Below are 25,439 nucleotides of genomic sequence, written 5' to 3'. Positions count from 1 at the left end.
CAGGAGGGCCAGAGTACAAAATGCACTGAAAGCTAAAATGTTTAGATCTGATATGTGGGCAAACAAATTTACTGAGAGTATTTTCATATATATTATCTCATTTAATCTTTGCAATACTCTGTGAAGAAAACACATTATTTCCATTATACTGATTAGGAAACTAAGACTCAAGGAACATTATATAATTTGCCTGATTCACAAATTGAGTGAGTGGCAGAAACAGGGCAGAAAACTGCCTCTGTCAGTCAGAGTACAGTGTGTTTTCCATTATCACAAAGTTGACTTTATTTCTACTATTCCCCTTAATCTAGAATACATTCCACTATAAATGTCTTCTCATTCTTTAAGGGCTGACTCAAATATCACCTTCTTCCTGCTCCTACAGCACTTCAATTTCTATTACAGAGCTTGACACACTGTGTTATTATTATTTACACATCTGTCTAAACCGCTAGACTAGTCTCTCAAGGTACAGGACTATGTTTCATTCATCTCTGTATCTCAGTGTCCAGCAGAACACCTGGAACAGGTGTAGTTGTTTGTGAAAAAGTAATTAGAGAATAAATAACTGAAACAGAAAGCCAAAGGATTTTAAGTATGGAATAAAATAAAAGCAGAGGTTTTTGTAAAAAGTTCCTATTCCTTTGAATTACTGGTAACTTTTTTCTGCCAGATGTAAGTACTGAAATACAAAATGAAATGAAAATAGGTATAGTTATTCTTAGTTTTAAGGAAGTTCTATGACTTGAAATCTGCTGGAAACCTGACCTATGACATACAAAATAAGAGAAATCTCCAGGATGAAGTAAAAGAAGACTTCTGGCTAGGAAAAAATGAAGCCAAGGAGATGAACTAGGAAACTGTTGGGATAAACCTGTTATGAAATGATGAGAATCTAGACTAGAACAACAGTAAAATAAATGGAAAAATTCTACATTCTGATAGAATAAGATAACTACCTTAGACAGAGATTAAATGCAAATTCCCTTGGTTAAGTTCCTTGAAAGGTCCTAAAGTCAGTCCAAGGCTAGAGATCAGAGGCCTTCTAGTGCATTAAAGCATAACATAGAACACACACAAATAATGACTTAAGTGGTGCTCAAAAATCATCCTGGGGATCTGCTAAAGTGTTCTGACACTTTGAAAGAAATGCAAAATTATGTAGAACCAATTATTATTTAATTGTTAAGTCAAAAGCAGCAGCTAAAAGCTCTGTCTTCGAAAATGGCATGTCACTGGCTAACAACAGAATATTAGGACTAAAGTATCTTATACAGGCCTTGTGAAATCAAAGTTAAGCAACTGGAGCTTAAGTATAACAACTTTTCTATGTAACATTTTATTATTTATACAGTACTTGCATATACAGTATCTGATAGAAGCCTTATAAAATAAACCTGTATGATAGGCATTACTGTTCTCATTTCACATATGACGAAACTGAGGTTCAGAAAGGTTCACAGAGGGCTACTGTAAGCGTTAGACTGAAACTCAAATCTCTTTCATAAAATTATAATCCCAGAATTCTTTGCACCAATGATTTATCAGTGGATAATCTTTTATTAGTTACAAATTTATAAATTTACAACTCAAAGTCTGTCAAAATTTCATCTTATAATGAAGCAAAATTGTTAAATAAATTAAAGCTATGATTAAACAAATATCAAAAACATTCTAAGCTTTCAGATAATGAATATAGCATTATTAAGCTTTAGGTATATGCAACACAGAAACAGACATCCCAACAGACAATCGGTATAAAATTTAGCCTTCTGAAAATAAAAACAACATAAAAAGGTTGCCTAAAATCTTCTTTCAAAGATTTTTTTTTCAAACTTAAGAATATTAATCTTGCTGAATTTAGACTTAAGAGAACTAAATTACCTTTTGCTCATAGAGTTGGCTTTTTATTTTTTTTTAAAGAATTTTGTATTAGCTTAATTACAAAGATTTTTATATAAGATTGGAACCGATATAATGATTTTGCCTCACAAGTAGTTTTTCTTACTAATTACAAACACAGGATTACATTTCCTGCCTAGAATTACATAAAGGGGTACTTAAGCAAAAGGAAAATGAAAGAAAACACATTAAAATGAAGAACAACACATAAGTAACAATAAATAAATAGAAATTGCATAAATCCCTCTTTTCTACAGCTTAACATCCCCAAATAACATTGCCATTCTTGGATTTCCCTAGCCCTGGGGGGAAAAAAAAATCACATTTTCTACAATTAAAACATGAATGTACGATTTGTGGAATTTCCTGAAATGAGACCCCCATCCCTGCCTCTGCAATTCCCTAAAGGACCATAACATTCCTATCTTCTTGCTTTAATTCCCACTATTTCCTCTGTAACAACTGTCCTTTCTCTTCTCTTCTTTTAAAAATTCTATCCTATGTTCAAAAGCTTGTGGCAATGAAATGTATCAGTATTTTTTCTAATATTATTCATATGGCCATTAATATAATGATCAAATATGAAAAATGTTTATGAACTAATACTCAAGCCCTTCTTCTTCAATGAAATTTTTCCTGAAAACTCTACCCCATGGTCATTTTTTCCTTCTCTGGACCATTCATCTGGCACTTAATCTTATATTGCTTTGTGACTTCTTTAATACTGTTATTTGTACTGTAATTTCATTCTTGTTCTGTCATCTAACTTCCATGTGTGCTAAATATTTAGACTTACCAACTAGACTTCAATATACATTTAAGGCAGGGTCCATGTATTATACTTTTATATATACCCAAGAGAGGCCAGCAGAATATTGTGTATATATCAGGTGTCCCATAATTTGGTGAATTAATAAATATTTTACATTATCTGTTATGTTTTACTATTTCCTTTAAAAAAAAAAGCTCACTTATGATTACATATTTATGATGAAATTAAAAAATGAAACTCAAGCTGTTTTTTTCCTCAGTGATCAGATGATAACGCATAGCTATTTAAAACATTAACTTCCACTTACCAAACACTCAAGCTATAAATGGCATGATACTATCATACACTGCTGTAACTAAAATTTCCAAAGCAGTATAACAGCAGAAAACACTTTTCACAATTAACAGCCCTGATGTTACAGCACACTCTAGTGATCAACTACGAAACCACAGATCCTTAACATTTTAAGAGTTCCATGAGAAATAAAAATATTTATAAGAACATAAGAAAATTTCAGTGTACAGTGTTAATATCTAAAATGTAAAAATAGTTTAAAAATGAACTTAATTTTCATACTTTAAAATTACATCTAAGGCATACAATATAACTCACTACATTAAAAATAAATGTTATTTGAAACAAAGCTACAATTTTATTTTATTTATGCATCCCATCATGCACCAAATGCTCACCGAACACCTACTACACATTAGGAAACATTCTAAGCATTGGTGATTCAGGGATGAGCAAAGAGATCAATCTTCTTTGTTCTCATTGAACATATAATTGAATATACAGACATTAAAATACTTGTAGTAGAAAATATTAAACAAAAAACCACACTAACAATAGGTGTGAAAAGTGTGATGAGTGAGAAGTGCTATGAGAACATGTAAAGGGAAGTCAGACTTCTCCAAAGAATATGACTGAACAGAGACTGAAAGAAGAGTCAGAGTCAACTAGCCAAAGGGCAGGTAGGTAGAAGAAGTAAAGGGCATTTGAGAAACTCAGAAGGCCACAATTATGGCTAGAATACAGAGACCACGTTAAAAGATAAAGAGGTTGGCAGGAGCCCGACTATGTAGGCCTTGCAGGCCATACAAGAATACTACCATTTATCCTAAGAGCAGTAAGATCTGCATTTTAAAAAAGAACACACTTGGCTCAGTATATTGGAGGAAATGAAGAAACGCTGTGGCAAGATCAGTCAGGAGACTTACTCAGGTGGCCCAGGTGAAAGAGCACAGTAATCTGAGGAGGGTGATGGCACTGGAGATAAAGTTTAGTATCTGGATTTGAGAAATATTTAAGAGAGAACTAGCATGTCCTGATGATAGACTGGGTATTGGAGAGGAAGTTGGACATGTCAAACACTTGCAAATGCCCTTTACCAAGGAAGAAAAATCAGGAAGAGTAAGCTGTTTTACGTTTTGTCTGTATTTTTGTTTGACTTTGGTTTTATGAGACGGATACGACGAAAACATTAAGTTTGGTTTTGGACATAAAGTTTAAGGTGCTTAGGCACATCCAAATAGGATGGAGATACCAAGAGGCAGTTGGATAACTCAGTCTGAAGCTAAGACGCGAGATGCAGGCAGGCGATATAAACTTTGTCTTTATTGTATAGCTGATAACTGAACATAGAAACTCATGAAATGGACAGCATAGAAAGAGTATAAAGTGAAATGAGGAGATGACTTGTAACTGAACTTCAAGTAATAATAAAAATAAAAAGTCCACGGTGTTGGCAATACGGAGGTCACTGCTGAACTCAGCCTGACCTGTTTCAGTTTAGTAAAGGGACTGGAAGCCAGAACGGATTAAGAAGTGAGTGGGAGCTGACAGCTCTTTTGAGAAATCTCGCTGTGAAGGGAGTAGGGGATTGGTAATTACAGGAAAATTGCTAGAAGAAAGTGTGAGGGTTGAGTAAGGGACTGATTACCCAACCCAGACTGCATGAGAGAAACCTGAGTATATTGAAAACCAGATGGGAAAAATGTACTTAAAAGGAAAACACTGAATATCCACCAGAAAAGAGAAGGGTAATGAATAGTTTAAGGCTTCTAAAGTAGAAAGGAATTAAGATATAAGCACAGGTATAAATACTAGCCTTAGATAGGAAAGATAACTCTTCTATTGCAAAACAAGAAAGGAGGATAAGATGAATACAAATAGAAGCAGATTTGTGTGTCTCACAGTAGGAAAATAACGAAGTTACATATCTTTCTATTTAAAAGCATGGTCTACAGGACATCTCTCATCATACAACTTACAAAACCAATGGTATTCTTATATTTTTCTTATATCTAAAAAGACTATACTATATTCAGTTTTTAAGAATATTATAAGAGATATAAGGTCATTACAGAGAATAACAAATAACCAATTAAAAAATTTTTCCTAATTAAAAAAAATTTGGAATAGAAAAACCTAATGAGAGATGTATACATAATGATAATTTTAAAACATTTGTTTTGATTATAATTATGTAATCAATACATTTATGAAGTCAATATACATAAAACATATGTATAAGTGTGTGTACAATGGCACTCAAATGTAGTTGGACATAGACTTGATGTTTAACTACAATAAGAGATAGCCTGTCACTCAGGAATGAAATAAAATGCGCTTCCCTCAACATCTTTAAGAAAACAATTTATAAAATACTGAATAGTTGTACATGGTTTAGGTTTCGTTGTTTTCAGTGTATCATACAGTATTCAACAAACATTTATTGGTATTTTTGTCCTGAAATACATTTTTTGAAACTAATAAAAAATATATACATTGAAATACTTTTAATACATTGAAGATCACCAGCACGTTAACATTTGTTGCCAGGCTCATTCATTTTTGTATCAATTCAAGAATAAAATTTCTTCCTCCATCTCTGTCTAAATGAAGAGTGCTCTTAGAGAATGCCAAGAGGAGTTGATTTTTAAAAATATCATTTATAACTACTTATTTATTTCAATCAGAATTTTCTTAATATTAGACAATTAAAACAAAATGTAAATATAAATTGAATGTTGAAGCTGATATACTTCCTCTTCATAATGCTTTGTACACTTTTAATGATTTGATTATTTGTGTAAGGTTTCTCTTCTCTTTTGGGCTGTTTAAGTTCTATATGAGCAGAGGCTATGTTAATTTTGTTCACTGTCCTAACTCTAGTACCTAGCATAATGTCTGATACGAAGCAGATAATAAATATTTGTCAATTTTAAGACTACAAATGTCTTACATCCAATTTTGTATTTATGAGCCTATCAAAACAGCCTTAGTATTTTCACTTTTTCATAAGCAAACATTATGTAAAAAGGTTTATCTGTTTTATATTGAGTTTCAGACTTTTATTTTAAAAGAGCATTCCACTGCTAAAAGTATTTGAAAAGTGAAAGAAACCAGATGACTTCTTCAGATCCTTTCTGATCTCTGATTTTCTGTATTATAAGTAAATGGCTCAAGAACTTTAGTCGCAAATGTATCTAGTCTGTAATAAGGAAGGCTGTCACAATATCAACAATAAAAATATGTTTAAATAGTTCATCTAAACCAGCAGTTTCCAATGTTGTTAGAAGACTTTGACAGTTCCTCAGGAGGAGCTTGAGGGGCAGGTAAGGTGAGGTTAAACTAGTATGGTTCCCAGACTCCTCTCCTCACTTCAATACAGAGAAGTTTATATTATCTGTTTGATATACTGGAATGGGACATAAGATTTCATTTTAAGAAACGGTTTAAGGGAAAAAAAAGGTTTGATGACCAGTGAAAAAGGGTTTATCATTATGTAAAACAAAATATAAATCTGGTCACAACATGACATTTTTGTTTTGTCTAAAATACCCTAGGGATTAGTATCTTTGAGAGATGTCATATTAGCAGAAACAAGGAAAAAAAAAATCTCCATTTAGTCAACCAACTGGAAACAGTTTTTTCTTCCAACATTGGCCTAGTTAATGCCCAAGAATGTTCCCTTTTGAACAATGATTAAGAGAATTTACATACCACAGTGGGGAAGCTATTTTTATTAAAATATTGCTTTTAAATTAGGTTTAGATTTTCATGTTTCATTTAGGCATTTAAAATATGAAACATCTTTCTAAAATACATTGGACTTTAAAAACCAGTATCAAACATAGCTAGAGAAAAAACTGGAAACACCAAAGGTCCATCAACAGATGCAGATAGATTGTTTTATACTCATCCAATGAAATACTACTCAGCAACAAAATGGAATGAACTATTCATACACATAACAACTTGGATGAATCCCAAAATATATGCTGAGTAAAAGATTAAAAGAAAGTATATGGTAAATGATTCCATTGATATAAAACTCTAGAATATACAAGCCAGTCTATACTGACAGAAGCAGGTTAGTAGTTGCATGGGAAGCAGGATGGGGAAGGGAGGAAGGGACTACAAAGGGGCATGAGGAAACTTCTGAGAAAGATGGTTATATTCACTGTCTTGAATGTGGTTGGTGATGACGGTTACACAGGTGTATATATGCCAAAACTTCAAATTGTATACTTTAAATACATACAGTTTATTGCAAGCCAATTATACCAAAATAAAGCTTATACAAATACATGGTAATTTCGAATGTAAAAGATGTATAAAATGTATAAAAATCACCCTCAAATTTTTGAAGATTATTTCAGAATGTAAAGCCACCTTAGAACATTTTAAGGCAGAAAATATATAAGCTTATTTCATTACCTTACAACTTTTGGAGTCTGGGAATTTTCAGTTCCTTTAAAACAAACTTTTTTGACATGATCTCCTGAACTATGGCCAATAATAGATTTTTTTTCTTCTACTGAGAAATCCCGGAATGACTTGGATGAAACTGAATGTAGAGCAGATGCCCTGTAAAAGACAACAAAGATCATGTTTAAACATCCATTTTTTAAAAGGTTGTTGCTGGAAGTCACAAGCGAACAATGCAGAGAATGTATACCAAAAATTTTACAATGATATTATATAATTACAGTTTTCAATGTGATATTGGATTCTTGCTGTCAACTGTGAACTAATCAAAATTATGAGATTAAAAAAAAAAATCAATGGGGGCTGGCCCAGTGGCGCAAGCGGTTAAGTGTGCATGCTCCGCTGCGACAGCCCAGGGTTTGCAGGTTCACATCCTGGGCACACACTGACACACCGCTTGTCAAGCCATGGTGTGGTGGTGTCCCATATAAAGCAGAGGAAGATGGGCACGGATGTTAGCCCAGGGCCAGTCTTCCTCGGCCAAAAAAAAAAAAAAAAAGGAAAAAGAGGAGGAGGACTGGCATTTTTGTTAGCTCAGGGCTGATCTTCCTCACCAAAAAAAAAAAAAAAAAAATCAATGGAGACCAACACTGGAGATAACCCAGATGTTGAAATTGGCAATGATATTAAAAATAGCTATTGTTTTTATGCCTCAAGTAACAACAACAAAAAAATACGCTCAGGATAAATTAAAGAATAAGTAAAGCTCAGCAGAGGAAAAGGAACTATGAAAAAAAAATAGAAATTCAGAACTTTTAATACAATATTTAAAAAACAAAATTCACTTGATGGATGTAACAGCAGATTGGAAAAGAGTCAGCAAACTTGAAGATAAATCAATAGAAGTTTTTGAATCTGAAGAACAGAGGGAAGAAAAGATTGAAAAAAAATTTAAGTCAGCCATGGTGTGACTTATCTGATAATATCAAAAGGTCTACCACAATTGGAGTCCCAGAAGGAGAGAGTGATATGACAGAAAACAATATTTGAAGAAACAATGGCCAAACATTCCCCAAATTTGGTGCAAGACATAAATTTAAAGATTCAAGAATTTTTGCAAACCCCAAAGGAGAGAAATACAAAAACACCCCACACTTAGGCACACAATGGGCAAACTGCTAAAAAACAAAGATAAAAAAAATCTTGAAAGCAGCCACAGAAATACAACACAGTATGAAAACACCGAGCTTATTAATAGAAACAATGAAGGCCGAAAGACAGTGGAATGCCATCTTTAATGTGATAAAAAGGGGGAAAAAACTGTCAGCCCAGAATTCTATGTCCATATGAGTGAGCTTGGACAAGGATCTTCTCCAAGTCAAGCTTTGAAATGACTACGGTCCTAGCAGAACCTTGATGGCAGCAATGTGGGAGACCCTGAGCCAGAGACATCCACCTAAGCAATAACGCAGCTAAACCATACCCAGATTCCTAACCTAAAGGAACTGTGAGACAATAAACATTGGTTGTTTTAAGCCACTGTTTAGGAATAATTTGTTACAAAGCAATAGATAACTAAGACAAGACACCATAGGAATTAAAAGGATAATAAAAAAATATTATAAATAGTTCTACGCAAATAAATTTGACAATTTACATGAAATGAATATCTCAAAAAAATTTACCAAAGATATCAAAAAATGAAACAGAAAATCTATATAGACCTATATCTATTTTAAAAACTGAATTAATCCCATCAGTTTTTTTTATTATAGTCTCACCAGTTTGTTTATTATAGAAATTGACAAACTGATTCTAAAATTTATATGGGAATACAAAAAACCTACACCTACATTAGCCAAAGTATTCTTAAAAAAGAAATACAAAGTTGGAAGAAGATAAAACAAGTTATAGTAATCAAGACAGTATGGTACTGATATAAGAATTAAGACCAATGGAACTGAACAGAGAGCTCAGAAATAGACTCTCATGTATACAATCATTTTGCTTTCAAAAATCGAATTGCCAAAGCATTTCAGTGGTAAAAGTGTTTTCTATAATAAACAAATAGTTTACAGAAGAGACAAAATAAATCTTTATCTCACACCACATCCCAAAATTAACTTGAGATGGATCATAGACCTAATGTAAAAGCCAAATATCCTAGAAGGAAACAGAAGACTATCTTCATTACTTGGTGGTAGGCAAAGGTGTCTTAGGACATAGACAGCAACAACTATGAAATAAAGAAATGATTAACTAGACTTAACCAAAATTAAAAACTTCTGTTCATCAGAAGACATCATTATGAAAACAGAAAATATCTGCAGAACATGAATCTGACAAAGGACTTGTATCCAGACTCTAAAAACAATTCCTAGAACTCAAAAATAAAAAACACAAATAATAAAAGACAAGGCAATTTCAAAAGGCAAGCAAAAAGGATTTGAAAAGACACTTCACAAAGGAAGATATGCTAATAGCCAACAGGCACATGAAAAAGTGCTCATTACTCATCCGGGAAACAAATTAAAACCATAATCAGAGACCACTACACACACACACAAATACGTAAAATTAATTGACAATTCCAAATGTTGGCAAGGATGTAAAACAATCAACACTTTCATACATTGTTGAGGGGAGGGGATAAAATGGTACAAATGCTGTGGGTAAAGGTCTGGCGGTTTCTTAAAAAGTAAATATACATCTTCTGTATAATCCAGCAATTCTACCTGTCTACAATAAGCCCTAAACAAGAATTCACAGCAGATGTATTCATAATAGTCAAAAACTGGAAAGAGTCCAGGTGTCCTTCAACAGAAGTAAACACAAATTGTGGTATATTCATACTTTGGAATACTACTGAGTAATAAAAAGGAATAAACTATTGTTATTCACAATCCAGATAAATGTGAAAAACATCTTGAGTGAAAGAAGCCAGACAGAAAAAAGTACATTACGTTTCATTCTAATTACATAAAGTTCTAAAACAGGCAAAACTAATCTTTGGTCAAGAAAGAAAAATTACAACAGTGGTTGACATTGGAGTGAGACAGGGACAAGGATTAAAGAGAACGTTTTGAAGAAAACTTTCTGGGGTAATGGTAATGCCCAGCAATTTATTAAAAAGATAATAAACAACAACTAAGTGGAGTTTATTCCAGGAATGCAAAGTTAGTCTAACACTCAAAAAATCAATCAATATAATTCATCACATTCACAGTATAAAGGAGAAAAATCCTATGGAAAAGTCAATAGATGCATCAAAAATATGAAATATTTACAGATAAGTTTAACAAAACATGGATGGGTGTGATCTATACACTGAAAACTACAAAACATTGCTGAGATAAATTAAAGAAGATCTAAAAGATATATACCATGTTCATGATTGACTCAATATTGATAAGCTGTCAATCCTCTTCATCTACAGATTCAGAGCAACACCGGACAAATTCTAGTAGGCTTTTTTTTTTTTGACAAGCCAAATCTAAGATTTATATAAACATAGAAAAAACTTAAAATAGAAAAAAAGAATTTTGAATAAAAAGAACAAAGTCAGAAATTATACCAGCTGATTTCAATACTTATAAAAGGAATCATCATCAAGTCAGTATGGTATGGGCATACACATATACATATAGGACAAATGGAACTGAGTCCAGAATTAGACCACACATACATGGTCAACTGATTTCCAGCAAAAGTGCCAAGTAACAAAATGGGGAAAGACCAACCTTTTCAACAAACTGTGCTAGAATAACTAGGTATCTGTGTGAGAAAAAAGAAGAAAATAAAAACTTTGACCTCTTTCTTACCCTATATGTAAAAAGAAACCTGAATCATAAACCCAATTATAAAAGCTAAACTTATAAAACATCTAGATCAAAACAGAACAAAATTTTTGTAACCTTAGAGTAGTCAGACACAAAAAGCCCTAACTTTAAAAGAAAACAAAAAATTGATGTAATGGATTTTATCAAAATTAAAAACTTCTGCTCCTCAAAAGACAATGTTAAGAAAATGAAAAGCCAAACTACAAAGTGGAAGAGAATACTCACAAAACATACATCCAACAAAGGTCTTATTTCCAGAATAAAAAACTCTTATAAATCTATATTAAGAAAATAAACAGCCCAATAAAAGGCAAAAGATCTGAACAGACATTCCAAAGATATTAAAATGGCCAATAAGCCCCTGAGAAATGCAAAATAAAGCACACCTACTAGAATAGCTAAAATTAAAAAGATTATCTATAACAAGTGTTGGAAAGGATGTGGAACAATGGGAACTCTCATACACTGCTGGTAGGAACGTAAAATGATACGACCATTTTGGAAAACTGGTACTTTTCTCATAAAGTCAAACATTCATTTAACATATGACCTAGCAATTCCACTCCTAAGTATTTATTTACTCAAGAGAAATAAAAACATGTCTATTAAAAGACTTGTACACAAATCATAACTTTTTTCATAAAAATAAACTGGAAACAATCCAGTATTTCTCAACAATAAAAAAGGAAGAAATTAATGATACATGTAACAACATGGACGAAGCTCCAAAACTTTACGTTGAATGAAGGAAGCCAGACACAAAAGAGAGCATACCGTATTTATATGCCATTCATATGAAGTTACAGTAATAGGCAAAAGCTAAGCTATACTATTAGAAATTTCTAATTTCTAATTCAATGGTGGTGTAGGGCATGGTTGGAGGGTGGGGATTGACTGAGAAAAGGTACTGGATGATGGAATTTTTTTTTAATTTTCATTGGGGTGGTGATTACACAGGTGTACACATTTGTCAAAATTCCAACTCTACACTTAAAATTAGTGCACTTACTGTATGTAAATTATAACTTTATCAAGGTATTTCAAAAAAACAATACGTAGTAAAATCTGTCCCCCTTCCCAAATGACTAAAATAAGAAGATGAAAAATGCCAAGTTTTGGTAAGGAGGTGGAGAAAGTGCAACTCTTACATACTGCTGGAGAGAGTGTTTAGTGGTAGCTACTAAAATGAACATACGCCTAGTCCATGACCCAGTAATTCTATTCCTTGTTATATATCCAACAGAAATGCAAATATGTGTTCACCAAAAACATGAACTAGAATATCCATAGCAGCCCTAAACCTAAGAGTAAAACAATGAAGCCACTCAAATGCCAACAAGAGCTGAATGAATAATTGTGGTATATTTACACAATAGAATATTAGACAGTACTCTCAAAATATGAATGCATTTCATAAATATAATGTTGAGCAAAAGAAGCCAGACACACTATAGGATTCTATTTACATACACATAAAAAAAGGAGAAATTAGTCTATGGAAATAGAAGTCAGGATAGTGGATTGGTGGGGTGAGGGGAAAAGGAATCACCAAAGATCAGGCATAACTGGGATCCAAATCCAATTCTTAATGATCATAAAACTCATGCTTTGCCATCTAGTCTACCACTGCCTTTAATAAGAAATCAAGACAAGAACACTCCTTATAAAGTGCCAAAGGTAACACAGATGGGAGGAAATAATGATTCACGCTTTGTTTTGTTAGCACATGAGCTAAGCATCCATTCATAACAAAACTGACTAAAAATTTTTACCAAATTTCTATTTACTCAATAAAAGTTAAATCAATACAAACTGCTTCACATATGATTTTTCTTAAAAAAATTCAGCAAACAGTTAATACATGTTAAGGAAATCAGTTAATCACGTGAACATATTACAAATTAAGTTACAATTTATTTAAGTAAATAATAATGGCTAACATTTATGTATTTGATTATACAATTAAAGGTGCTGTGCTAAGTGTGTCCCATGTATTAACTCAGTTTAATCGTCACAATACCTCTGTGAAATAGGTACTGTTTTTAGCCCTATTTATGGACAAGGAAAGTAAGACAGAGAAAGATTAAATAACTGATATAAGTTCACATTGCTACCAAATAACAGATCCACGATTTAAATTCAGGCAAGGCTCATTCCAGAACTCAGGCTTAATCACTATACTCTACTGCTGTGTCCACACTGAAAAGTCATTTACCCTAAATAAAATCTTAAATCATATGAGAAAAATTTTCTTTATAGATTTGTATCAAAAACATGACCTACTAAGGCATTCATGTTAATTTCTTCAAAAGGAACCTTTCGACTTTATCATAAAATTTTCTCCAAATACATACACAGAACACAAAAAAAATTAAATACAAACACAAAAGAATCACTCCCCACTTCCTTACTAACTTCTGCTCCCTCAAAAGCACACATACCTGTGCACACATACCTGAAAGTTCCCATTGGCAAACAAGGTAACTATAGTGTAAAGTACAGTGTTATCATCGGTCATTTGGGAACACTGTTGGCAAGTACTCTTGCCAGAAAGTCCAGGGAATGTCTCCTCTAAGTAAATTAATGTCTCTAAATACAGAAATTCCACAATGATCTGTATAAAAAGCACAAGTTGGGGCCGGCCCAGTGGCGCAAGCGGTTAAGTGCGCGCGCTCCGCTGCGGCGGCCCGGGGTTTGCTGGTTCGGATCCCGGGCGCACACCGACGCACTGCTTGGCAAGCCATGCTGTGGCGGCGTCCCATATAAAGTGGAGGAAGATGGGCACAGATGTTAGCCCAGGGCCGTCTTCCTCAGCAAAAAAAGAGGAGGATTGGCGGATGTTAGCACAGGGCTGATCTCCTCACAAAAAAAAAAAAAAAAAAAGCACAAGTTGTCAGATTCACCCTAGTATTAATTTGGGGACTCCTAAATGTAGTAAATAATTTATATATCCAAAAAGTTATTTTTCAAAAAGTTACTTATGATAACATCTCCTTAAGAATAAATATAGGGGGCCAGCCCTGTGGCTTGGCAGTTGGGCGCGTGCGCTCCGCTACTGGTGGCCCGGGTTTGGATCCCTGGCGCGCACCGACGCACCACTTCTCTGGCCATGCTGAGGCCGTGTCCTACATACAGCAACTAGAAGGATGTGCAACTATGACGTACAACTATCTATGGGGGCTTTGGGGGGAAAAAAAAAAAAAGGAGGAGGATTGGCAACAGATGTTAGCTCAGAGCCGGTCTTCCTCAGCAAAAAGAGAAGGATTAGCATGGATGTTAGCTCAGGGCTGATCTTCCTCATAAAAAAAAAAAAAAGAATAAATATAGGTAACAGTGCTTATAAAACATCTTAAAGTTATATGTTTATTAATTACGCACAGTGGTTACCTATAAAATGTCTTACACAGGTTGCTTTAAATGAGTTCTACTATTCTTTCCACTGATAATGCCATAATTGGAAACAGTGTCTGATTTCCCACCATTTTACTTTCCTAACTCACAGGCTCTGGCTATTTTCCATCGAAGCAGCCAGAGAAACTTTCCGGAGAAGCATTTGGAGACATTTGTAGCCACATAAAAAATTAATCAAAGATTTTGATCCTCAGCTAAAGCAGCCCTAAAATTTTTGCTTTAATGAATAAAATTTCTAGCTCTAAAATGTTAAATACTTGAAATTAGTTTATAATTTATAGTTAGCTCTAAATGGAATTTGGAAGAATTCACATTCATACATCAAGCCAGGCCACAAAGATTGTACATTCTTCCACTCAAGATGCCTGGTGAGAAATGTTGTATTATTTCTCCAAGTAAAACACTTGATAATGAAAAGTGGCCAACTCCCATATACACTTGGTGTTTTCACATTAGATTTAAAATTCAGCTGGTTAGAACTTCATTCTGATGCAAGAACCAGTCATCTTTAATATTTAAGATTGCCACTAACTACAGGCAAGAGGAGTACAACTATATACTGGGAGTCATATAGACTAGGTGAATGAATGTGTGAACAAAGTACTGAAAATCTTTACCACAACCAGAAGCCAACTTACAGGGCTAATTTGTGATTTGCTACTGAATTACACATTAACCTTAATATTAAGATAAACATAGTATAAAAACATCTTCTGGGGCCAGCCCTGTGGCGTAGCGGTTAAGTGCACAGGCTCTGCTGCTGGCGGCCCGGGTTTGGATCCTGGGTGCGCACCAATACACTGCTTGTCAGGCCATGCTGTGGCGGTGTCCCATATAAAGTAGAGGAAGATGGCCACGGATGTTAGCCCAGGGCCAGTCTTCCTCAGTGAAAAGAGGAGGATTGGCATGGATGTTAGCTCAGGGCTGATCTTCCTCACACACACACAAAACAAACAAACAAAAAAACACATCTTCTAAGGAAATAAGATCGCATTAGATGATTCGTCAGGATAATGAAGATGTACCTTTGAGAAGCATTTAAAAAAATTAAAGATAATCACTACAGTGTCAAAAGTTCATAAATAACAGAAGTAAATTTGCTTATTTTTGTGATATACAATATTTTAAGACAATAGCTGGACTGACGGATAACACTGTATGATTATAATGTTTGATTAACATTATACAAGTACCTATCAGATTAAGAATTTCACATAATTTCTGAATTCCTTAATGATATATATCCCATTAAAATATGATTTAAGAAGGTTAAACATTACTTTTGATTTGACAATGTTTCCCATGCAATTTAATACATCAAATAAGCCTACATAAATTAACATTTCTCTTTTTACTTCATTTAGAATTTGATTTGGGGAAGTCTGTTAATGTTGAAAGATTTAAAACACTTGATCAAACAGGATCATAGGTCGCTGTGAAACAATACTTAATTATCCATTCAACCAAAGTGACAAAAGATTTCAAAGGCAAGTAAAGAAAGTTATATAGTGGTAAAAAAAAAAAAAAGAAAAGAAAAGAAAACTTTAGCTCTTTTAATAGAGAAGACTCAGTTTTGTTTTGCTTTTTTTTCTAAGTAACCAAAGACCTAATAAAGACATGTGGAGCCTAGGAAATATTTTTACAAGACACAGAATCTTTATTTCCTAAGCAGATTACATTAAACGTAAAGAAAAACCTTTGTTTACAATTTCTTATTAAGAGCAGATCAACAATCTAAAAAAATTTGTGATTTTAACAGAAAGAAAACCAAACTCTGATTTTGCACCAGTACACTTTTGGTATTAGAACTCTTTTTTTTTTAACTTAAGTAAATCCATTCCAATCTTAGTCAGCTTGACCACACATAAAATTCCTTTCTCAAGATTCCTTTCCCACAAACCTTCTACAACTTGCTATATGCATTTAGGTTTTGTCCTTTTTCCTTTCTTACTCTGGAACAATTATTTTACTTTAGGACAAAATTACTTTCTTTTTTCTCTTACCAAGAAAAAAAAAAAAAAAAAAAATCCGTGTCCTGCATATCTTTCCTTATCCAAAGAACACATTCTATTTTCATTACCTGCTTTACATATACAGTTGTTTTCTTTCATCCTTATTGTTTCTAGTAGGTTTATTTTTACATATTGATTATAAATTTTAACTATCTGTAACCTTTTCTTTCCAATCTTGAAAACCAGGAAGCAGGCGATTGTTAACCGTCTATCAAAAATTAGCATCCTGTAGCAGATTAGCAATTTATAAATACATTTCTCATAATTTCTAGAAGTATATTCTTCCTCATAGTAAATTTTCAATGTGGCACAAAACATGTTAATAGACCTCAATATCTTTTCTCTCTCTGTAAAAAATTAAAAAGCCAAAAGTACATAAACTTAAACTTACATTCAGCATTTAATGTTTATCTTATTCAGAAATGATTTAGCTATTCAATGAATATCCATTATTTAGTTTAATTTAGTATAAACTTTTATCTTATTTACATTTATTTAAATTACTTGCTTTATATTATGCTTGAATTAGACATCAAACAGCTAATGATCATCATAAGTTATTTTTCTTGTTGACAAATTTTGTGACATAGAGATAGCATGAGTTTATTGGATTAGTAAACCCAGAGAGAAAAAGTTGCATGTTTGTATTACATTTAATATTGATAACTCTGAAGACACACTTGTTTTTATTAAACTAACAAACTTTAACTTTTGTTTATCAAAGATTATCCCAGATCATGTGAACCTGAAGAAGATTTGGGTTAGTTTCTATATTTCTGAGAGTGTACTTGATTTATATAAACACTTAATTTTCTTTAAGCCAATTAAATAGAGATCTTCACAATTTTGGCAATGCCATCCAGAGGTAGAAAAATATCATGTATCTATCACATACAGTCATAGACATACATAAATATACAGACACAGAGATCTGACAGCTTTTGTTTTAAAAATTTTAGCCATGTCTCAGGTACAAAACTCAAAAGAATACTTGGGTCCAAACTGTGTTTCCAGTAGATGGACTAAGCTGAGGTTACCTGCTCAGACAGCCAAAGTTTTTTACTAAAGATTTTTATTTGCATGTTGTAAGGATCCTTTTAGAGCTATTTTTGGAGTCATTTTGTCTTTTAGAAGCTTCTGCATACCAACCAAAGAATGTGTTCCATTGTCTCTGAGAGGTTTGAGATTCTCTCTTTTAAGGGTGCCCCTTAAGGTAGACTTAACTAAGTTAAAGGTTCCCCAAAGTGGCCACTACAATCCCAAAAGCACCCATTTTCCAAAAAGGCACAATAGCCTGGTCCACAGACCAGGTGGAACAAATCTTTGCCTTCAGATTCCCTAAGATGTCTTAACTATTAGGGGCCTTGTTTTCCAACAGCTGTTCCAAAACATAGGGAATCACGTGTTTTCCTGCCTTTTGAACAGCAACCAGTGAGCTCAATGGGCTCTGTGGGTACCAGTACCTGGTTGCTCATGGGCCTCGGAGCCATTGGGGGCCTTCTTTGGATGCCATTTCTGACGTCATGAAATGTCAAAAGTTCATAAATTACAGAAGTAAAACCAATGAATTACCAAAGTAGTAATTGCTAAAATTTTATTGTGCACACACCAAAAAGAAAGTTTGCAAACCGGGAGCACTCAAATCAAAACACTGAATGAGGCTCAGGGGTATATTGTTATAAAGCAGCTTAACTAGTGAGAAAGCAGTCTTTATTCTTCATACTGACTGGTTATAATATTAGAATTTTCTTAAATTGGTCAGTGGATACCTCATATCAACCTTGGGAAACAGTTCAAGTTTGTTTATGATTTCCAGAGACATAAGCAAGAAATGACCCTAAGTCAATGACTAAATTGGTTTTATCTGCTCAGGGAATTTTCAAGGTTGGTCTGTTTTTTATTTCAACAACAGTAATGAATATATTCTATAAATACAATCTATAAATGAGATTAAAATCTAATTTCAGATTAATTTTCTACATTTCTCAAAGCAGAGCAAAATTTAAATTCTACCAACTTTCTTTAGACCAACATTTACAAGCGATATTCTCAGGAAAACAAATCTATTGCATTTTTAATTTCTTCAAGGATATACTATATGTATTTACACCCTATGTGTATCTGATTAAAAATCAAGTTATATACTAAACTTGTAGCCTTCTAATGATTCAAGAAAGAAAATTATTCAACGACCTAATAATAATAATAATTTCCATTTATACTAAATCTGCATCAAAATTCAATAATACGAAACATCAACCATTTATGTAAATATGTTCTTAAAATTTCTAAGAAATGTCTTCTGATCTATGCCATTAACTTAGGATGAAATTTCCATAACGAAACAGCAAATTATATGTATATATTTTTATGTTTATTTTATATATATGTATAATTATATTGACATATATAACATACGTATTATATTGACACATATAACATACATATTACTAAGTTACCTCAGTCCACAGCTTAATGAGTACAAATAAAAGCAGTACATAAATTCAAAGGAATTTAGCAGAAACGAACTTTAAAAGATCCTTCAGTTACCAACATAATCTCTGAAGTCATAAAAAGGGCATAAATGATTAATTTTATGACAATTCAGATACCTCTAACTTTGATAATAATTCAGAATAAAATTATCTATAATTGCTCAGTTAGATAAATTTCCTTAGTGTCCTAAAATACAGAAAATCCATTATTCATTTGTTTTTATTTAAATTTCCAATCACATTTTCATAGAATAAATGTATAATAAACATCACCATATTTCATAGTTGCCAAGTTATTTTTCAAAGAAAAGTATCCTGATTATATTTTTGGTCACATTTTATGGCATTTTTCTTCCCATGTTCCTAGAATTCTCCTTAATATGCCATAATAGATTTTTTTTTGAAATTTAGATAGTCTAGTCAACGTGGGAGTCTAAGCTCATGTTGCTGATAATTACCTGGGAAAAATTTTTCCTGAATTTTAACGTCAAAGTCTGAAGTTTCAGATAAATGAGTACTTTAATCCTTTCCCCTGAAATACCCATACAAAGTAAACAGGAAAGTAATCAGGAAGGCATAAACCCACAAAGGCAAAAAGAATAAGGCATTAAGACAATGGCAGACTAAAAGTAATAATACTCTTTCGGAGAAGGAAAAAGAGCTAAAATGATCAGTGATGTAATGGAAATAAAGGAAGCCTAATTGTCATCAAGTGGGGGTGGTAGAGTGTGAACTTCAGAACCCTGAAAAGGCTCATACTGGAGACATCTTACGTATCAAATCCTGAAGTAGGCAGGAGGATGAAAACTGGTTCAAAGTTTACTTGTAGAAAAAATGTCAGATGTCCCCCCTATCTTCATGTGGTCAGATGACTGTACCCTCCTTTACCTTGGTAGAAGGAAAATTTGATTGAAAATCACTAGTAATAGAGGCAGGCAGAAGTGAACTGTTCTGTACAAAGTCTATACAGTCAACAGTGAGGTATGTGAAAATCTATACCAAATGGTGAGAACCTCAGTTCCAGCCCTAACCTCCTTACCCTGATTAGCTTCCAGAATGCTGGCAAGCAAATATAAAAATTAAAAGGTTCGTCTTTAGAGAAACTGACAGACCAAGGAGAAAAGACATGGAGATAGTGACATATGGGGATACTGCTAGGTTATCCTACAGTCCTACCTATCAGTCAACCTGTTCTGTACAGGCACACACAGCTCCCAATCAAAACTTAAAAACAAAACAATCAATCCAATAAAACAGTTAAAATGAACTAAAACATACATGGAAAAGAGTGAATAAACACGTATATAAATCAATGAGTATTGTTAACTTTTACAAATGGAATCATATAGTTTGATTTTTTTCTTTTTGCTAACTGGCTTCTTTTGCTCAATATTATATTGATGAGACTCATCTACACAGCTGTATGTAGTTATAATTCATTTTTTCATTGTGTGGTATTTTACAGTAAAAATAAAAATAAACTATAACCTATCCATTTACTGCTATAGACATTCAAATTGTTTCCAGTTTTTGGCTTTTACAAATAATGATGATATGAACATTCTGATATATGTTGCCCGGTGCACACGTGCATATATTTCTGCTGGGTATATATTAAAGAGTGAAAAAGTTTAGAAAGTACAGGTATCTTTAACAGTTGAATATTGAATAGGATACCATAAAAAGGGCACTATTGGCGAACAAAAAAGAGCTCTTGGCAATTAAAGATTTTAGTAGTTGAAATAAAACATTGAGAAGAAGGGCTGTAAAATAAAGTCTTGGAAATGTTCCAGAAAGTAGAATAGAAAGAGAATTACGTGGACAATAGAAGAGCAAAAGGAAGAAAATTAGAGAAGTCCAGGAAGAGTAATATCCAACTAATGTGCATTCTAGAGAAAACAGTGAGGAAGAAGGTTCCTAAAGAAGGTACATAAGATGTTCCTAAAACTTAAGCATATGTTTTTCCCAATTAAAAGAGCCCACCAAGTACAATGTATCAAAAAAGAACCCATATCAAGGTACATCACTGTGAAATTACAGCACACTGGAGATAAAGAAAAGACCCTTTAAGCTTCAAGGAAAAAAAGGTGGGAGGAAAGAAACTGGCAACATATAATGTGTTAGGAACTGGAATGGCATTAGACTTCTCAACAGCGATGAGAAAGAAAAAGGTACAAACTCTACAAATGATTTCCAATTTAAGATTCCCTTCCAATCTAACTATCAGTCAAGAATGAACGAGAGAATAAAAACATTTTTATAGATATAAGAGCTCCAAAAATGTATGTCCTACACATCCTTTATCAGAAAACTACTGGAGTTGTGCTACATCAAAACAAGGAGTACACCAAGACAGAGAAAAACACAGGATCTAGGAAACTTGGAATCAAACATTGGAGGGAAGCAAAGGAAATTCTCAGGATGACAGTTAAGGGAAGTCTCAAGATGACAGACTTAGCAGGCCTGGAAAAGACCCAGTTCAGACCAGAGAACACAGGGCTCTAAGGAAGATGCCTCCAAGAAAACAAATCAAACTGATATTACCTATATGGTAATACAGTTTCACCATATTGGAAAGAGCTATGTTTTAGTGAGTTTGGGGGGGAAAATAAGTGATGAGTACAGAGAAGTGTAAAAAAAATGAAATATACTCATACTCACAATATGACTCTGTTGTGAATCTTAATTAACCAGTCACTAAAGGGAAGATTTGGGACAGGAACTGCTGTCTTGCATTATAAGCCTTGGAGTATTACCATGCTATTAAATTTTTTAAACTATGTTTGTGTTTTAATTTGATTAAAGAAATTTTTTTATTGGGGCTGGAAAGAACTCCTATGTTTGAAACAGATTCTGAACCAAGAAATTTACTATTTGCCCATTAGCTGGATTCCCTGGTTTGAGTGATCATTGTTTTCTTTCTTCTTTTGTTCATTTACTTTTTGTTTTTAAATAAGGAAACTGATTAACGGCATGGCTAAAACTCTATTACTAAGCCCAAAGCTTCCTCATGTGCTTAGTTAATTCTCTCAAATTGCAATATATTTAGTACCTTAGAGCTGATCCAAGAACTTTTTTTGTCTTTTCCATACTTTTGTTTAGGCAAAACACAACTCAATGTTGTAACAGCAACCCCATCAACCTTACAGAGGCAGTGACCAAATCAGTCTTGTATATTGCCTTACCACCACAACTGGAACAGTGCCTCGCATACAGAAGGTATGCAACAATACTGATGAATTAAAACATTCTACTAAACCCATTATCTCAAGTTTTACTCTCTCTTTTTTCACTTGGGTTTTCCCACCTATTGTTTTACTTTTTCTGTGATCATGCTTTATATGTACTAGAGGCTCTGACAGACACTGATTTAGTCCCATTGGTGGCACTCAAAATAAAATGACTTGCCACTCTCTTAAAACAATTTACATCTTAATTGGGAAAAATATTCCCTCTTACAAACAGAAAAATGTGACATCAGAAGCAATGAAGGGATTTCCTAAAACCAAGGGAAGCCTGCAAGATCCTCTTCAATGCCTGGGAGAAACAGGGTTCTACTGATCTCTTCCTTGCCCTTCACACTATCCATGAACTTTTCCTCTAGAAATGGTTCCCAATGGAAATAAATAAAAGGGAAGATGAGAGGGGAGCAGAAAGTACAACCTATTTTACACATCTCAAAATTGCTATATGACCTCTTTGGAGATTATTCCTATTAATGCTGCCATTATAAGTAAATTCTAATGGAGAAAACTTACATGATATAACGTTAAGTAAATAGCCCTGTTTAAAAAGGTGACAATGACAAGCTATGACTGTAGCAACATAAAGATATTCATGATGCATACAGAAAAACAAAGAAATTAATGCTTGCTTTTATCAAATAATTCTGATACATATTATTTCTTATAAAAAATAAAAAAAATAAGAATGCTCCTTTAAATTGCTTTAGCAATAAACACTAATTAGAACACCAGGAAGAAATTATATCTATGTACAAAAAATTTTTGAAAACCATGATGTACTTGTCAAAACAATAAAGTCTTTATTTCCAAAGGTCCAATATTTAACTTAAAAGCAAAGAGAGGAATAAAGTAAGTGAAAAGATAGGGAGAAAAAAAGAAAACCCAGAAGCCAATAACTACCTTAAAAGCTAATGCACAGATCTATGCTTATTTTAATAAAAATTAGAGCATACCATGCATTTGCTGGTTTTGGGGTTTTTGAAGGAGTGGTTAAAACTGTTTCCACGCTATTCATTCCTGAATTACTTTCTTTGGTAGTCATTGCAATCATTTTTCGTTGCTTCTGAGAAAGTTTAACTCCATGAGAAATCATTTTGCTAGAAATTAAGTTAAACCGATTAGTTTCACTGCTTCTGAGAAAGTTTAATTCCACGAGAAATCATTTTGCTAGAAATTAAGTTAAACCAATTAGCCTTGATTTCTGCTTAAAGAAGGTTATAGGTAATTATATTGCTTTCTGTTTATTTGATGAGATTTTACTATTACTGCATCAAAATGGCCACAACTTTCAAGAGTGACAGTATCAGTTTATACGATCAATGATCAAGTAATAGTTACATATGAGCCCTCCTACTAAAATACACTTCCATCACACTTGCATCAGAAATAGTCCAATGATCATTTTAAAGGCAAGTTTCTGGCACGTAATATTGTATGCCACAAGAGCTGGACTATCAACCCAACTCAATCTTTAGTATATATTTAAGAAATAACGTTATAGGGGCTAACTTATCTAGAAAAGAGCTTTTAATTAACTTTAATATCAAATGCAGAAAAATAATAGGAAAGCTCCAGTAGGTCTTTCCAATTCTTTAGGGCAGAACTGTAACACAACATGGTCTTTCCTTTGTTATGATTTTTTTTAACCAACCCCAAATTCGTCTTTGGCGTAGCTCCACATTTCTGTCTACTTTCTTCAATTTGCATGATGGTTCTGAGATCCATGACAGGAGGGCTGACAGGACTAAAAGACATATAAAAGTTACTTTACAATGCATTCATTTATCCACAAAGTCCAACCCTCAAACTTCACTGAAAGTGTAAATTATATATAAAGATGATAATGAGAGGATAATTTAGGTTTATTTAGTCAGCTGTGGCCATCTGCAAAAAGGATGTTTTGAATGAAAGCTGCTTTTATATACACATACATACATAACAACTACAATGCATCCAAAGTCATAATGTTAAGTGATATAACTGAAACTCTTAAAGAAAAAAAAAGCCAAGTAACAGAAAGATTCTTATCTAACTTAGGTAGAAGAACGTTCTATGTAAATTCTTATCCTTTAAGATGAATGGATCTTGAAAATTATATTCTATTTTCAACAAACAAAATTCTTACTACTTCCTAATGTGAATAAAAGAACATTTAATGGAAAAACTTAGGGATACTCAACAATATTAGAGACCCACCAGAGGGAGTTGTGGCATAATGAGAAAAAAATTCTATGATCTTTAGAAAGAGGCAAGCTATTTTGCTGACTTTACACCAAGCTATTCTTAAAACATGTTTAATAAAATAGTCTAACATTAGTAATTAGAAGATGCTTCCAGGTGTTCCCACAAATATGTTTACTTAAAAAGGCAAAAAAATTTGAGATTAATTTCTGAACCACCTTTAGACCATGAAGCAACAAAAACTGGGACATCACAATCTTTGTTTGAACTGTGCAAAATACAGCATATCTGAAAATAATTACACAAATGGTCCAGATGATAATATAACTGGTCAGTCAACTAACAATTTCACCCTATTATAAACCAGAGTAGATACATAAAGATGAAGCACAAGCTCAATAAGCAGAATGAAACAATAGCGCATTCTAATTATATCTATTCCTTCAGTTTTAAAAACTGACTTTTCTAAGTAAAAGAAAAATATGGATAAAATATAGCTAAGTTAAAAGCACAGTATAACATTAAATGAATATCCTCTGAAAATTAACTGTGAATAAGAGTACATTTTGTGATATCTTAAATACCTCTTAATGTGCTAAAAAAAGATAAAGTCAGCCTACAGATGACAAAATGGTCTTCCTGAGTGGGAATTTTAACTAATATATACTATCAAAAAAAAATAGCTGATATCAAGTCACTATATATACATACACGTGTGTGGGTGCACGTGTTTTAACAGTATTTACTAGTACTCACTGATGACAATGCAAAGGCAAGTAAATTTTTATCTAGAAAAAAAGAGCCTATTTTAGCTCTGAGGTTAGTAATTTCTATGTATGTAGTAGTAATTTGTATGCAGTTAGGTA

The 25,439-nt window shown here is 33.1% G+C and overlaps 1 protein-coding gene across 8 annotated transcripts in view; it reads right to left on the bottom strand.

Moving 5' to 3' along the window:
• IBTK (inhibitor of Bruton tyrosine kinase) overlaps positions 1-25,439 on the bottom strand; it is a 129,757-nt gene that overhangs the window by 33,375 nt on the left and 70,943 nt on the right. For all 8 annotated transcript variants that reach the window (XM_058566713.1, XM_058566709.1, XM_058566711.1 and 5 more), the window contains 3 exons: positions 24,044-24,136; positions 23,346-23,489; positions 7,400-7,549 (listed from right to left, as the gene is read on the bottom strand). In XM_058566713.1, coding sequence (XP_058422696.1) covers positions 7,400-7,549; positions 23,346-23,489; positions 24,044-24,136 — 387 coding nt within the window. The remainder of the gene's footprint in view (positions 1-7,399; positions 7,550-23,345; positions 23,490-24,043; positions 24,137-25,439) is intronic.

Source organism: Diceros bicornis, chromosome 23, assembly GCF_020826845.1.
Source record: "Diceros bicornis minor isolate mBicDic1 chromosome 23, mDicBic1.mat.cur, whole genome shotgun sequence".
In the NCBI taxonomy this organism is placed as follows: domain Eukaryota; kingdom Metazoa; phylum Chordata; class Mammalia; order Perissodactyla; family Rhinocerotidae; genus Diceros; species Diceros bicornis.
This window is presented reverse-complemented; position numbering and strand designations above follow the sequence as displayed.